Source organism: Hippopotamus amphibius, chromosome 4 (genome assembly GCF_030028045.1).
Source record: "Hippopotamus amphibius kiboko isolate mHipAmp2 chromosome 4, mHipAmp2.hap2, whole genome shotgun sequence".
Lineage (NCBI taxonomy): Eukaryota > Metazoa > Chordata > Mammalia > Artiodactyla > Hippopotamidae > Hippopotamus > Hippopotamus amphibius.
The window spans coordinates 131,700,383-131,713,385 of record NC_080189.1 but is presented as its reverse complement, the minus strand read 5'-3'; the positions used below and the strand labels follow the sequence as shown (position 1 = coordinate 131,713,385).

The following is a 13,003-nucleotide window of genomic DNA, read 5'->3' as shown; positions in this document are numbered from 1 at the left end:
CGTATTATCCCATTGGAACTTCACTGGTATCCTGTGACGTCTAACAAGAGCTCACCTACTGCAATGATGTTATGGGTCACAGGTGACAGTGACTATTAACCCTTCCACTTCCTGGGGCTGCCAACCACAGCTGGGAGGCTGGCACCTCCCTGCACTGGTTACCTCCATTCCAGAGTGGCCTCTTTGGTTTACTCCAATGTGCCTTCGTTTTTTAATATGTGCCATGATGTGGGAAAGGACAGGAAGCCCTGTAGGGTCACTGCTTCCCACTGTGCAGGGAAAGAGACAGACTCGGGAAATAAAGAGACTGCTGAAGCTCGCAGCATTGGCTGCTGATAGAAGGCGTGACTCAGCTCTGCATTTCTGATCCCAGCACTGAAGTTCTTTCTCTTACACCATGCCCCGTCTCAACTATGGACTCTGAAGTTGGTCCATGCTTGAGTCAAATACAGAGGACAAAATTGATTTATATAAGTTATATACAAAATATAAAATACTCATTGAAAGGTAGTGGGGCCAGATTGTCTGGATCTGAATCCCAACTCCATCACTTACCAGCTGTGTGTCCTTGGGCAAGTCACTTAACTTCTATGTGCCTTAGTTTCCTCATCTCTAAAGTGGGGATAGGGACTTCCCTGGTGGCACAGTGGTTAAAAGTTCACCTGCCAATGCAGGGGACGCAGGTTCAATCCCTGGTCTGGGAAGATCCCACATGCTGCAGAGCAACGAAGCCCAAGCACCACAATTACTGAGCCCGAGTGCCACAACTACTGAAGTCTATGCTCCTAGAGCCTGTGCTCTGCCACAAGAGAAGCCACCACAGTGAGAAGCCTGTGCACCACAATGAAGAGTAGCCCTCACTCGCCACAACTAGAGAAAGCTCACATACAGCAACGAAGACTCAAAGCAGCCAATAAATAAATAAATAAATAAGTTTATTTAAAAAAATAAAGTGGGGAAAATAGTAATTTCTAGCTGGTAGCACTGTTGTGAGGTGATCAATGTAAAATACTGAGAACAGTACCTGGTATGGGGTATGTATCCTTCATCCACCATCATGACTACATACGTTGTGTGCATTTATTAGCTTTCTGAGTGAAGAACCAGAACTTACTCTCCAGAGTGGTGGGTGCCAGCCTTGCTTGTTGGTCCTGGGGCAGCTGGCAAGCGCAGCTGAGCAACTGCTGGATGATTCCTGGACTCATTTGCTTAAAGTCCTCCTTAGAAATGGGTGAAAGCTTGTTCTGTAGAAATATCTCTACCAACTGCTCGGCGGAGAAGCAAGTCTGTAGGAGGAAGGACACACGCTGTTACCATCTCAGCACTGAGCCGAATTCACCATCAACAACTATCCTGGAGGAGTCAGGACTACATGGAGAGGTTCAAGTCAACACATGAAGCCATTACTCTCTGTGTTTCCCTGCAACTTTTGTTCATAAATAATTCCCGAGGATTATTTTTCATCCCCGATGAAAGCAGCTGTATCTCACTTTCATTCTGAGCATTGTTGTAGCAGTTCTGCACACTTTTTTCTTTCCTGAAAAGATGCGCTGTGTTTTACAATGTGTTGTATGGTGTTCTAACCAGCAGCCTAAGGAAATCTTGAAGCTCTTGTTGGACAAAGCTAAAACTTTATAGGATAAACAGGAGCTCTCAGGTGATGAGATCATCGTCTTTAATACTCTCTGAGTTAATAAGCCTGTGTAGGCAACAAGCATTTTCAAAAGCAGTAAAAGTAATATTTTTAAAAGTGACTGCAGTGTCAACTTGCTGGTATGTAAATACTAAACGACATAGCTATCTCTGTCCCTTGACAGCCTTTCACCACAAAAACAATTGAAATCATTATTCTTGCCCACTGATTTCACTAATTTTTATCTAGATCTTTGGGGTTTTTTTCATATTGGATGGGAATATTCATAAGATAAGAAGTAGTAACAAACAACAGATGAAACGGGTCTCTAAAAATTGCCTCAAAGCACTTGTCCATTTCAGAAGTGTTAAGGGCAGACATCCCATCTATCAAAAATTACATTGAAAAGTTTTCATATGTGGATGAGAAGGGTGTATAGTTTCACTAGCACAAATGGCTGTCTTCTATTGAAATAAGACCCCAACGCAAAATCAGTGTGATTTTTAGTTATAGTAAAGTACCTTTAAAAAATCAGTGGTGTATACAAGGATTGTCTGATTTGCCATGCTGTAGAAAGTAGGGATTTTAAACAAAAGCACATGGCTAATCAGAAAATAATGATGACACATTTGCCAAGTTTTCCCACATTAAAATCCTTTGGGATGATTCCGAAGGTTAAAAAGTTTTATCTTGATCGGGAGATGTTCGGTTGCATGAAAATAGAACCCACTTAAACCAGCAGACACCAAGAGGAGGATGCATGAAGCTTACAGAGGATGTCTGAGATGGGAAGGACAGCCACATCTCAAGAGGTACTCAACCGGAAGCTGAAAAATTAGAACCAAAGATTTTTCTCTCTCTCTTCAGGGCTCAGTATTTTCTCCTTTCTGTTTCCCTCTGCAGACATCTATTTCCTTTCACAATCTGTCCTTCTCTCTTCAATAAACACGTGGCCATATAAGTCCTGACCCTAAAGTGACCTTTCCATCCAAGAACCCAAGATTGGATTGAGTCTGCAAGTCCTGACAGATCTGATTGGCTCAGCAAAGCCACGATGTGCTTTCTTAGTCAAATGCCCACTTGATTCCATCAGTTTTGCTCCCAAGATAGGCGGTAGGACCATGCCGTTCAAACATAGTCACTGGACCCAGCCCTGTGGGTGAGGAAGGCATTTCTCAGAAAGGGATTGGGCAAGAACTCCAAAAGGTTTCTACTATACGAAGCAGCAACAGAAAGCTAAACTTGTGATTTTTTTCCCTCTGTGAAAATAATTTACACCAAAGGCAATAGTCTCTTTTGCATCATGTATTAATCATGGGACGGAATTACTTTATCATTAAAAATATTGGCAACAATAAAAAGAAACTAAGAACAAACTTCTGATGATGAATCCTTCATAATAAATATTCTTATTGAAAAATGCCTTCCTGGGAAGAAAGATAAACATAAATAGAACGCCATGCATCTTTCCCTAGTTCACTGTCAAGGCACTGAATACTTTCTAGTTTTAGAATATGTGAGAATGCCCAATCAGGTACTTATAACTTACAGGAACAACATTCACTATTGTTAGGAATATATAAGGAATTTTACTCTTTTAAAATACAGATTGTGCTTAATAGGAATATTAACTCATCCAAGATACAAATAACAAAAATAGTTTTATTTAAGTCAACATTTCGCAAACAATAGCATAGTTGTTAAGCGTACAGAATATGCTATCAGACAACCTACGTATATATCCTCAGTTTCTGTGAAATTAAGCAACTACTTACTAGCTCCATGCGTCAATTTCCTCATCTGTAGGATGGAATCATATAACCCAACCTCAAATAGTTGTTGTAATAGCTACATGAAGAATGCAGGTAAAACTGTGCAGTGTCTAACACATGGTATTTATGTACTAATTAAATGTAAGCCATTATCATGGAATATCAATTTTTTAAGATTTTATTTTTTCATGTAACAGCCTTTAATGAAGATCACAGTTATTTATGTAAACAAATCGTCACGTTGATAATAATAGTAGTAAAACAGGTATGTTTTATCTTTTTGATTATCAATGAACATTAATGAGATGATGGAGTTTGTTGCATAAACCAAACTAATAGTTATTCTTTGTTGACTACTTGGAATTAACTATCCCATGAATGATCCTAGTAAGTGCTTCCCCACCTACACTGGAGCGATAAACAAAATCCCAGTTCATAAATAAAAACTCTTTTCTGTTGAGATAACTAGTTGCCATCTTTGTCTTTTACTAAAAAATACACAAGTATCTCTTTTACAGATCTAAAGTTATAGGCATGAAATTATAAAACAAGATTTTAAATGATGAGGGCAGGGAAGTTTTCTATGTGTAACAGAGTCTGAAAAATGCTGGATTCAATAAGATCAAAGAATTTTATTTATGACAGGACCTCTCCCAGATACGTTAATACGCTATAGTGCAATATACATCTTCAGTATTTCCCAATGAGATTTGACCACAGCACCCCTTTTCAAGAATTATCTAGGTAGACTAGTGAATGTACTTTGGAACCCAATTTTAGGAAATAAAAATATGAATATGTTTATAGCCTCACATCACCTTTCCACAAAAACCTTCTCACTTCTACCTACTATACAAATATTTCTCTGTTGCACAGATTCCAAAGGAATATCTTCATAATCTAACTTTAAAGTGTTCATTCATCATTGTAAGTTTTTATATAATGTCTATATCCACCCACTATCCTGTTTGCTCCATAGAAGCTGTGCCTGTTTTAGTTCAGCTCTTTATCCCTGGAACCCACGATGGTGACTAGCATATAGTAAACGCTCACATGTTTGCCAAATTAATTATTCATGCATTCAATATGGACCCAATGGAGGAAAAAGCAAGATATATCATCCTCCTAAATATCTTGGCCTCAAGTTTATGTCTATAGAGATCCACTTGTAAAAGCAAAAAGCCCTGCCCACGCTGTGGAAATAGAATATTTTTACATTTAAGGAAATCTACATTATCCTTCAAGTTTTCTACAACTCTCAGAGAATGTTCACAGCTACTTCCTTTGACAGTAGCAAATGATGGTACAAGAGGAATAATGACAATACCTGATCCCAGGAAACTGGACCATCATCTGATTCTGGGTCCATGGATACAGACAGATTAGGGGAGTCCCAATCATGGATTGTTAGGTTGTTTTGTTTCCTTCGAAGCAGATGGATTTTATCTTTTCTGATACAGGTACTTTTAGTCCAGAGAGTGTCGAGGAGCTGGTCTAGTTCTAGAAATTTCATACAAAATCTGGTGTCACATAGAATAAAGACAGGCCAGTTTCAGAATAATCACAGTGTCACATGGCCACAGCATAGATATTTTACTAAGTATCTAATGAGTTAGATACATTTCTAAGTTCTAATGAAAAGCCAAGGTTTTATTCTGAAGAAGAATAAAAACATTCAGGGGCTTCCCTGGTGGTCCAGTGGTGAAGACATTGCACTCCCAATGCAGGAGGCACAGGTTCAGTCTCTGGTCAGGGAACTAAGATCCCACACGCCGCATAGTGCGGCCAAAAAAAAAAAAGAATAAAGAGCATTTATACTTCACACTTCAAATGGACATTGATTCCCTCACAAGATCTTGGCTAAGTTTTAGGGCTGAACCATGATGAAATGGGCAACTCCAAAAATGGAGTGCCTTCTGGTAAGTCAACTAAATCTTTTTCTACGCGTTCCCCATAAAAACGTAAACAAAAGATGAAACCGAATTAATCCTTAGAAAATTTATTCCCTTTTGGCATTAGACATCCTTAGTACATTAACTATAACTTTAAAGTCAATCTAATCATTTTCCTCTTAAGTGTTTAATGCAGGAAAGAGAAAGGAATTGAAAAGGAGCTGAGATTATCGAGACAAACTAGACCTTGTTTTCTAATGCTACTATGGTACGGTGGTCAGTTTACAGGCTGCAGTTTGGTTTCCCTTGGTACAGCTGCAGCCTTAAAAACTGATTGATACAGAGAATAATTGAGTATAATGGTGAATTTCTTTGGATTTTTTCCTCTTCTTACTGCTGAAAACAATATCTCTGGTGTTCTCCTCAATGTTACCATCAGTCATAGAAAAATTACAAACTAGAATTACTACAATATTTTATTTTAAATGGCCAGTTTCAACAACAACAACAACATAAAGAAAGAGACCTACAAAGAAATGGGAAAGTGTGACCCAGAGTCAGGGAAAAAAAGCAGTCAATGAATAAGTCTCTGAGTATTCCCAGATGTTGGATTTAGCAGACAAAGACTACAAAGCAGCCATTATAAGTATGTTCAGGGAACTAAAAAGAATAATATTTGAGAAATTAAAGGAAAGTATGACAATAATAAATTAACAAATAGCAATTTTCAATCAGGAGATCAAAATTATATGAAAGTCTATGTTTGACAATCTCTATAATAAAAACGTTTTTTAAAAAACACTTAAAAATAGCACAGTTTTTTCCCTCCTACCCCCAAAATGCAATCAGTGTCAGGAGAGCCCTAGCTCAGAGGCAGCTGTTAGAAAAAAAAAAAAATGCCTTAGGGCCTGTGGAATAAGTATCTAATTGCACTGAGATGGGATGGAATTCTGAGTTCTCAGATGCAAATGTGGCTGCTTTGTGCTCAAATGGGTGATACTGAGAACCTCTCACAAACAATTATGTGGGTTTTCTTATCCAGGGTCCATGATGGTCAATACTCAGACACCTTGCCTTGATCTTACAGTACAGCTTGCCTCTACCTGTATTCTGTATTCCAGTCTGATGGCTTTTCCTATTTCGAGAGTGACTGAGCCTTCAACTGGCATATATTTTTATTTGAAAAGTGGAATCGTTGCATTCCTTTGGTTGACATGGTAACAGTCCTGCTAAAACTCAATCACTCAAAATCTGAATTTCGCAATTCCTGTTTGTCACATTCAAAATCACTCTCAGCATAGCATGCTTTTCCCTGGCCTGTTTCCTCGTGATGACAGCTACGACTGAATTATACTTCAACTTGCATCTTAACAAAGATTTCTTTCTTTCATTTCTTAAAGCAAACACAAACAAATTGCAGAAAAGCACATCTGTCATTCAGTGGGTTAGACAAACAAGTCAGAGAAAGTTCTGTGTGGAATCATAAGACTCCTAGCTCTTGATCCCATTCAGGGTTGGAAGATTTATCTAGATTATCAAGGTGTTGCTGGTGCCTTGGAAAATCTGTATTTCTCTTCCATGTTGTGACTTCCAGAGAGGAAGTATGTCGCCTTGGTGTGTGTGCAAAGCAGGGTGTTCTGATGCAGATGAAAAAAATAAGTCATTTCACTCTCCATGTCTTGTCAAGTACAAAGAAATGTGTGAAAGAAACATTCTGATTCCATTCCTGACGTCCTATTTTATCTCAGATCCTTGAAATGCTGGCAGTCACGAATGTAACCAGGAGGCGTATTTTACAGGACTTTTATTTAATGTTAAATGACTTACTTTTATGGTTCCAAGCAAACTGCTACCAAGCCCCTTGCACCACTTGGAATACTATTTTATTCTTATACACGATACTTTGGCACACCTGGCCCAGCACTCTGTACCACACAGGGAAGTGTTCAGTTAGTACCAGTACCAGATCATCCCTTGCTCTCCATCCACGATTCCATCATCCCTGCTCAAGTGAGCTGAATGCACACTTTTGCCTTATCACCACATAAATATCATAGCATGTGTGCCCTGAAAAGGCCCCCTGGGCTGTCTCATTACATGCTGAGATAAAGAGGGTGTTTAAAACATACCTGGACACAGTCAGTCATCACAAAGCTTCTGCCTTTGTTTTGGGCGCAGTTTATATTTAGTAGGTGTGACTTGGAAGTGAAATTCATGAAAAGCATCCTTACCCGATAGGTGGAGAGTATTTGTACTATTCAAGGAACTGAAAATGTATTCTGTAAAATAGTCTGGGGACGGCAAGTTTCTTTGCCCCAGACAGACACCTTGGAGGGACAAAGCGATGATTGCCGCCGCCAACTGAGGAAGGGTGTTTTCATCGGCACCTTCACTGCTTGAGATTCCAGATTTTTTCTGCAGCACTTTGGTTTCCATACACTGAAATGAGACACAAAGTAAAAAGAAAATTTTAACTTCTGACGTTATTCTGTTTAGAACATCTCTAGGATCTCCCCTAAAGACAAGGAATCGTTCTTCTAAAAGAGGATTGAACTGTTTGTGGGAATGTGCCTTGCATCATTCTCTAGTCTCAGATAGAGCTCCATCTGGAAAATATTTGTTTCTTTCATTTGCTGTGACACTGAATTTTCTAACTCCCATCCCACTGGTTCTTATTTGTCTAACCTTTCTCACTGTTTTACTGTACAGCACAAGAAACTATATTCAATATCCTGTGATAAACCATAATGGAAAAGAATATGAAAACAAATATATATATATACACACATATTTATATAACTGAGTCACTTTGCTGTACAGCAGAAATTAATGCAACAGTGCAAATCTCCAGAGAAACCCCTGAATATTATAAATAAGAGAATCATACAATAAAGTAGGTTACAGAAATGTCACTCAGGTGGCAAAGTAGTAAGTGGATTGACAGGGTTAGAACTTGAGGGCAAGAAGTCTAGTTAAGAAGTTATTGATTAATCCAAGATATCTCATGAACTAAGATGGTAGCACTAGAGATGGAAAGAAGCAGATGCATTTGAAGAATATTAAGAAGTTAGACAAAAGGATTTGGAAGAAAATGTGAAGGACTGCCGTCAAAAATGACTCAGGTTTCTGGGTTTGACAACTGTACAATGGTATAACTGTATAACTGTATAGTGGGTAATACCCACTATTCCCTCAATTCTCCCCAAATACCCATTATATATCTGGTACTTCCCTGGATACTGGAAATGCAATGGTGACCCAAACTAAAGGCATTCCTTGCCTGCCCTGGAGCTTAACATATAGCATCGTTAAGAAAACAATAATGTAATCAAATGTAAGTTGATAGCTTTGGCAATGGCTTTGAAGGAGAGGTACATGGTACAGTGATGTAAAAATAGACAACAATTTGACCTAAGAAGGCATCCCAGGGATTCTGACATGCACACGCATACACACACACATCTGAAGGAGTGGGAGAAAGGAACTGTCCAGGCAGGAGGAACAGCATGTGCAAAGTTTCTGTGACCAGAGGAAGGATGGCAGATATGAAGGGCTGGAAGGAGGACCGTCACTGGAGTAGGCACTCGGTGGAGTGAGGGGGGCATAGTGAAAGCTGAAGGTCTGCTGGCATGTAGTGGAGTTTGCCCTTAATCCTAAAATCAACCAGAAGCAAAAGGGGAATTTTGAGCAAGGGATGGGAATGGGGGTTATAGGACTGGATGCGTGTTTGGACCCATTCACTTTGGCTACATGGTGGAGAACAAACAGACCAGAAAGAGAGTCAGTGATTCCTCGTAGCACAGTTAGAAGACTATTACAGCAGTCCAGGTACAAGACAGTCATGAAGGTAATGGAGAAAATTTATCAGGTCAGGGATCTCTTCAGCAGGTAATAGCAGTAGGACTTGGAGACCAACTAGACATAAAAGGAGAAGAAATTTGGAAAATAAAATTTCTAATTGGGCATCTGACTGGATGGTAATGCTATTTGCTGACCTGTGAAAGGATACACGAAGATTGGGTCTCGTTGGGTTGATTTATGACCTTGATTTTGGATATTTTAAGTGTAAGGTGTCTTTAATACGTACTTAAAGAAAAGATGTATAGTCTGTGTGGGTCTGGAGTCCAGGGGAGAGGTCTGGGATGGAGATACACTGTGGTGAGTCATCTTTAAGTATAGATGTGCTACCCTGGAGAAAGCATATAGAATGACGTGGGCTAAGACCATGTCTGAAAGAGTGCTAATGCTTAAAATCTATACACAGTGAACACAGGGCTGTTTTTGAATTAGTGGGATTTTTTCCCCGGGGTAAATATTCAGCAGTGGAATTGCTAGATCATTTAGTAGTTCTATTTTTAATTTTTTGAAGAAACTTCATACTGTTTTCCATAGTGGCCGCAGCACTATTTACAATAGCCAAGATATGGAAGCAACCTAAATGTCCATTGATTGATGAATGTATAAAGAAGATGTGGTACACACCAGTCAGAATGGCCATCATCAAAAAATCTAGAAACAATAAATGCTGGAGAGGGTGTGGAGAAAAGGGAACCCTCCTGCACTGTGGGTGGGAATGCAAGCTGGTACAGCCACTATGGAAAACAGTTTGGAGGGTTCTTAAAAAACTACAAATAGAACTACCATATGATCCAGTAATCCCACTACTGGGCATATACCCAGAGAAAACCATAATCCCAAAAGAAACATGTACCATAATGTTTATTGCAGCACTATTTACAATAGCCAGGACATGGAAGCAACCTAAATGCCCATCAACAAAGGAATGGATAAAGAAGATGTGGCACATATATACAATGGAATAGTACTCAGCCATAAAAAGGAATGAAATGGAGCTATACGTAATGAGGTGGATAGACCTAGAGTCTGTCATACAGAGTGACATAAACCAGAAAGAGAAAAACAAATATTGTATGCTAACTCATATATACGGAATCTAAAAAAAAAAAAAAAAAAGGATACCGATGAACCCAGTGATAGGGTAAGAATAAGGATGCAGATGCAGAAAATGGACTGGAGGATATGGGGTTTGGTTGGGCAGGGGGTGAAGGGGAAGCTGGGATGAAGTAAGAGAGTAGCACAGACATATATACACTACCAAGTGTAAAATAGATAGCTAGTGGGAAGTTGCTGTATAACAAAGGGAGATCAACTCGATGATGGGTGATGCCTCAGAGGGCCAGGATAGGGAGGGTGGGAGGGAGGGGATATGGGGATATATGTATAAATACAGCTGATTCACTTTGGTGTACCTCATAAGCTGGTACAAGTGTGCAAAGCAATTATATTCCAAGAAAGAGCTTAAAAAAAAAAAAAAAGAAGATGTGGTACATATGTACAAAGGAATATAACTCAGCCATGAGTTATACTGGCTGAGAAAGAAATGAAATCTTGCCATTTGCAACAAAATGTTACTATGCTGAGTGAAATAAATTAGGTGGAGAAAGATAAACACTATGTAATCTCATTTGTGTGTGGAATCTACAAAACAAACCAAAGAAAAGAGAGACAAGCTTACACATATAGAGAGCAAACTGGTGGTTGCCAGAGGGAGTGGGAGGTTGGGTAAAATAGGTAAAGAGATTAAGAGGAGCAAACTTTGAGTTATAAAATAAACAAATCATGGAGATATAATATACAGCATAAGGAATTAAAAAAAAAATCTACAGAAAGAGAGAGAAGAGCCTGCATAGGTGAAAACAGGGGTCAGAGAGAAAGAAAACCAGGAATGTACAGAGTTATACAAGCCAAAGTAGAGACTATTTCAAGAGCTACATAAGCAACACCGAAGAAAGGACAGGTGCCAGAATAGAAATATGACTTTTGATTTTAATATTGACTTTCAAGTGCCAATGAAATATCCACATGGAGATGTTTGAAAGATGGGTGTATACATGAGTTGATGGTTCAAAAGAGAAATCTGGGCTGGCTTGCAGCAGAATTGAAAGTCAGCAGTGTTAAGGAGTGCTTGATGTTGTGAGAGCATCTCACTCGACAAGAATATGTAGAGTGAAGAGAGGGAAAACCAAAGTTTGGGCCAAGGAGGACACCATGATTTAAGGGATGGCAGGTCAAGTGGATCTTTCAAAGCAACTTGATACAAAATAGCTGGACAAGGGAGGAAAAAAAAACAGAAGATGGGGTGATAGGAACGGGGGAAAAAAGCATAAACTATGGGATGACAGAAATCAGTGAACAAAAGAGAGCTTCATGGAGGCAGGACTTGACAAAAGTGAGAGAGCAATGAGCAGGACAGAGATTGCTGAGAAATACAGGGTACAGGAATGTGTGAAGAAGGAAGTATGTTCGTCAAGGAGGAACCAAGGGAAGATCACTATGTCAACGTTGCCTTCTTGTGACATGGGTGGGGGGGGGGGGGTGGAGGGAGTGCTGATTGGATTTATTTTACTGAAGTATAATTGATTTACAATGTTGTGTTTAATTTCTGTTGTACCGCAAAGTGACTAAGATATACATATATAATATTCTTTTTCATACTCTTTTCCATTATGGTTTAGGGAACTATATTCAATACCCTGGGTTTATTTTTTTTTTAAGCTTGTAATTGGTGAGCTTGGCAAGAGCCTACTCACAGCTATGGTAGGGAGCAGCATGGAAGGCCAAGAGGCAGTTATCAGAATTTTAGCAGATTTGGAGAAGTAGCCAGAAGATTCATGGAGGACAACGAAAAGTTAGAATAACACAGAGTGTGAACCTCATAGAGGTGTGAGTTTTTCACAGAGGGTGTGAAAGAGTAACGGTCCCAAAGTGCCACTGAGGACAAAGGACTCTAACCATTGCTTCCAACCCCGAAGTCCTTAGGATGTGGTCACGAATACCCGTCCTCCATATAAGAGGCAGAGCTAGTAGAGGACCATGTACATTTACCACGGAAACAGCAAAAGAGTGGAAAAAATGGACAGAGGTGGCAGCCTTAAGAGATTGAGTCAGGAAGATAAACCAGAGTTAGGAAGAGAAGGAAAGAATAGAGGGAGGTCAGACTCTGTCTGGACCATTAGGGAGGGTGGCTAGATCAGGGTATGATGCTGTAAGCTGGTTTCTCTTAGTGAGCTGGTTAAGGCCCACCTGGAGCTGCTGTTAGTGGCTTGAGACCTATGGAGGTTGAATCCAATGAAACCAAGACTTGGAAATGCTAGTCATGGTGGGTCTGGACTGCCAATATCTTCTGTGACCTCACACCCTCCAGTCAAAGAGAGCAGCAGCCTGCAGTGAGGTGTCAAGAGGCCTCCTGCAAAAGTCTGGACTGACTGACTTCCTAGAGAATTCAAGGCCAAGGGCATGGGCCACAGGACCCTTCCTAGGAACTGGAAGCAATGGTATCTTCCAGAAAACAGTTGTTCTAAGGCCTAGCACAGGGCCATGACTCATCAGTAGCTCAATTCTTCTTGACTGAATAGGTGAATAAAGTAGGTCTACATATAATATTGAACTAGTTTATTCTGTCCTAGGAATGTTCAATCTCACACACATTCGGAAGCCCAGGTATTTGCAGTATGTGTTGGATAACCCTAAATCTGCGTTAAATATATACACTCCATCTGCCTTTAAGTGTTGGCTTTGCATTTGCATTTAATCTGTATCAAGACAGTAGCACATAGGATGACTAAAATCCTAGTGGCTAATTTAAACCGATCCTTACATAGACGTTGCACTGAGGAAATTCTAGG

General features: G+C 39.7%; 1 protein-coding gene across 1 annotated transcript in view; it reads right to left on the bottom strand.

The window, feature by feature from the left end:
- The window catches only part of SLC39A12 (solute carrier family 39 member 12), a 78,997-nt gene that overhangs the window by 54,987 nt on the left and 11,007 nt on the right, over positions 1–13,003 (bottom strand). Inside the window, exons 4-6 of the mRNA XM_057732778.1 lie at positions 7,529–7,736; positions 4,733–4,905; positions 1,115–1,286 (exon numbers count right to left, since the gene is read on the bottom strand). Of these exons, the coding sequence (XP_057588761.1) occupies positions 1,115–1,286; positions 4,733–4,905; positions 7,529–7,736 (553 nt within the window). The remainder of the gene's footprint in view (positions 1–1,114; positions 1,287–4,732; positions 4,906–7,528; positions 7,737–13,003) is intronic.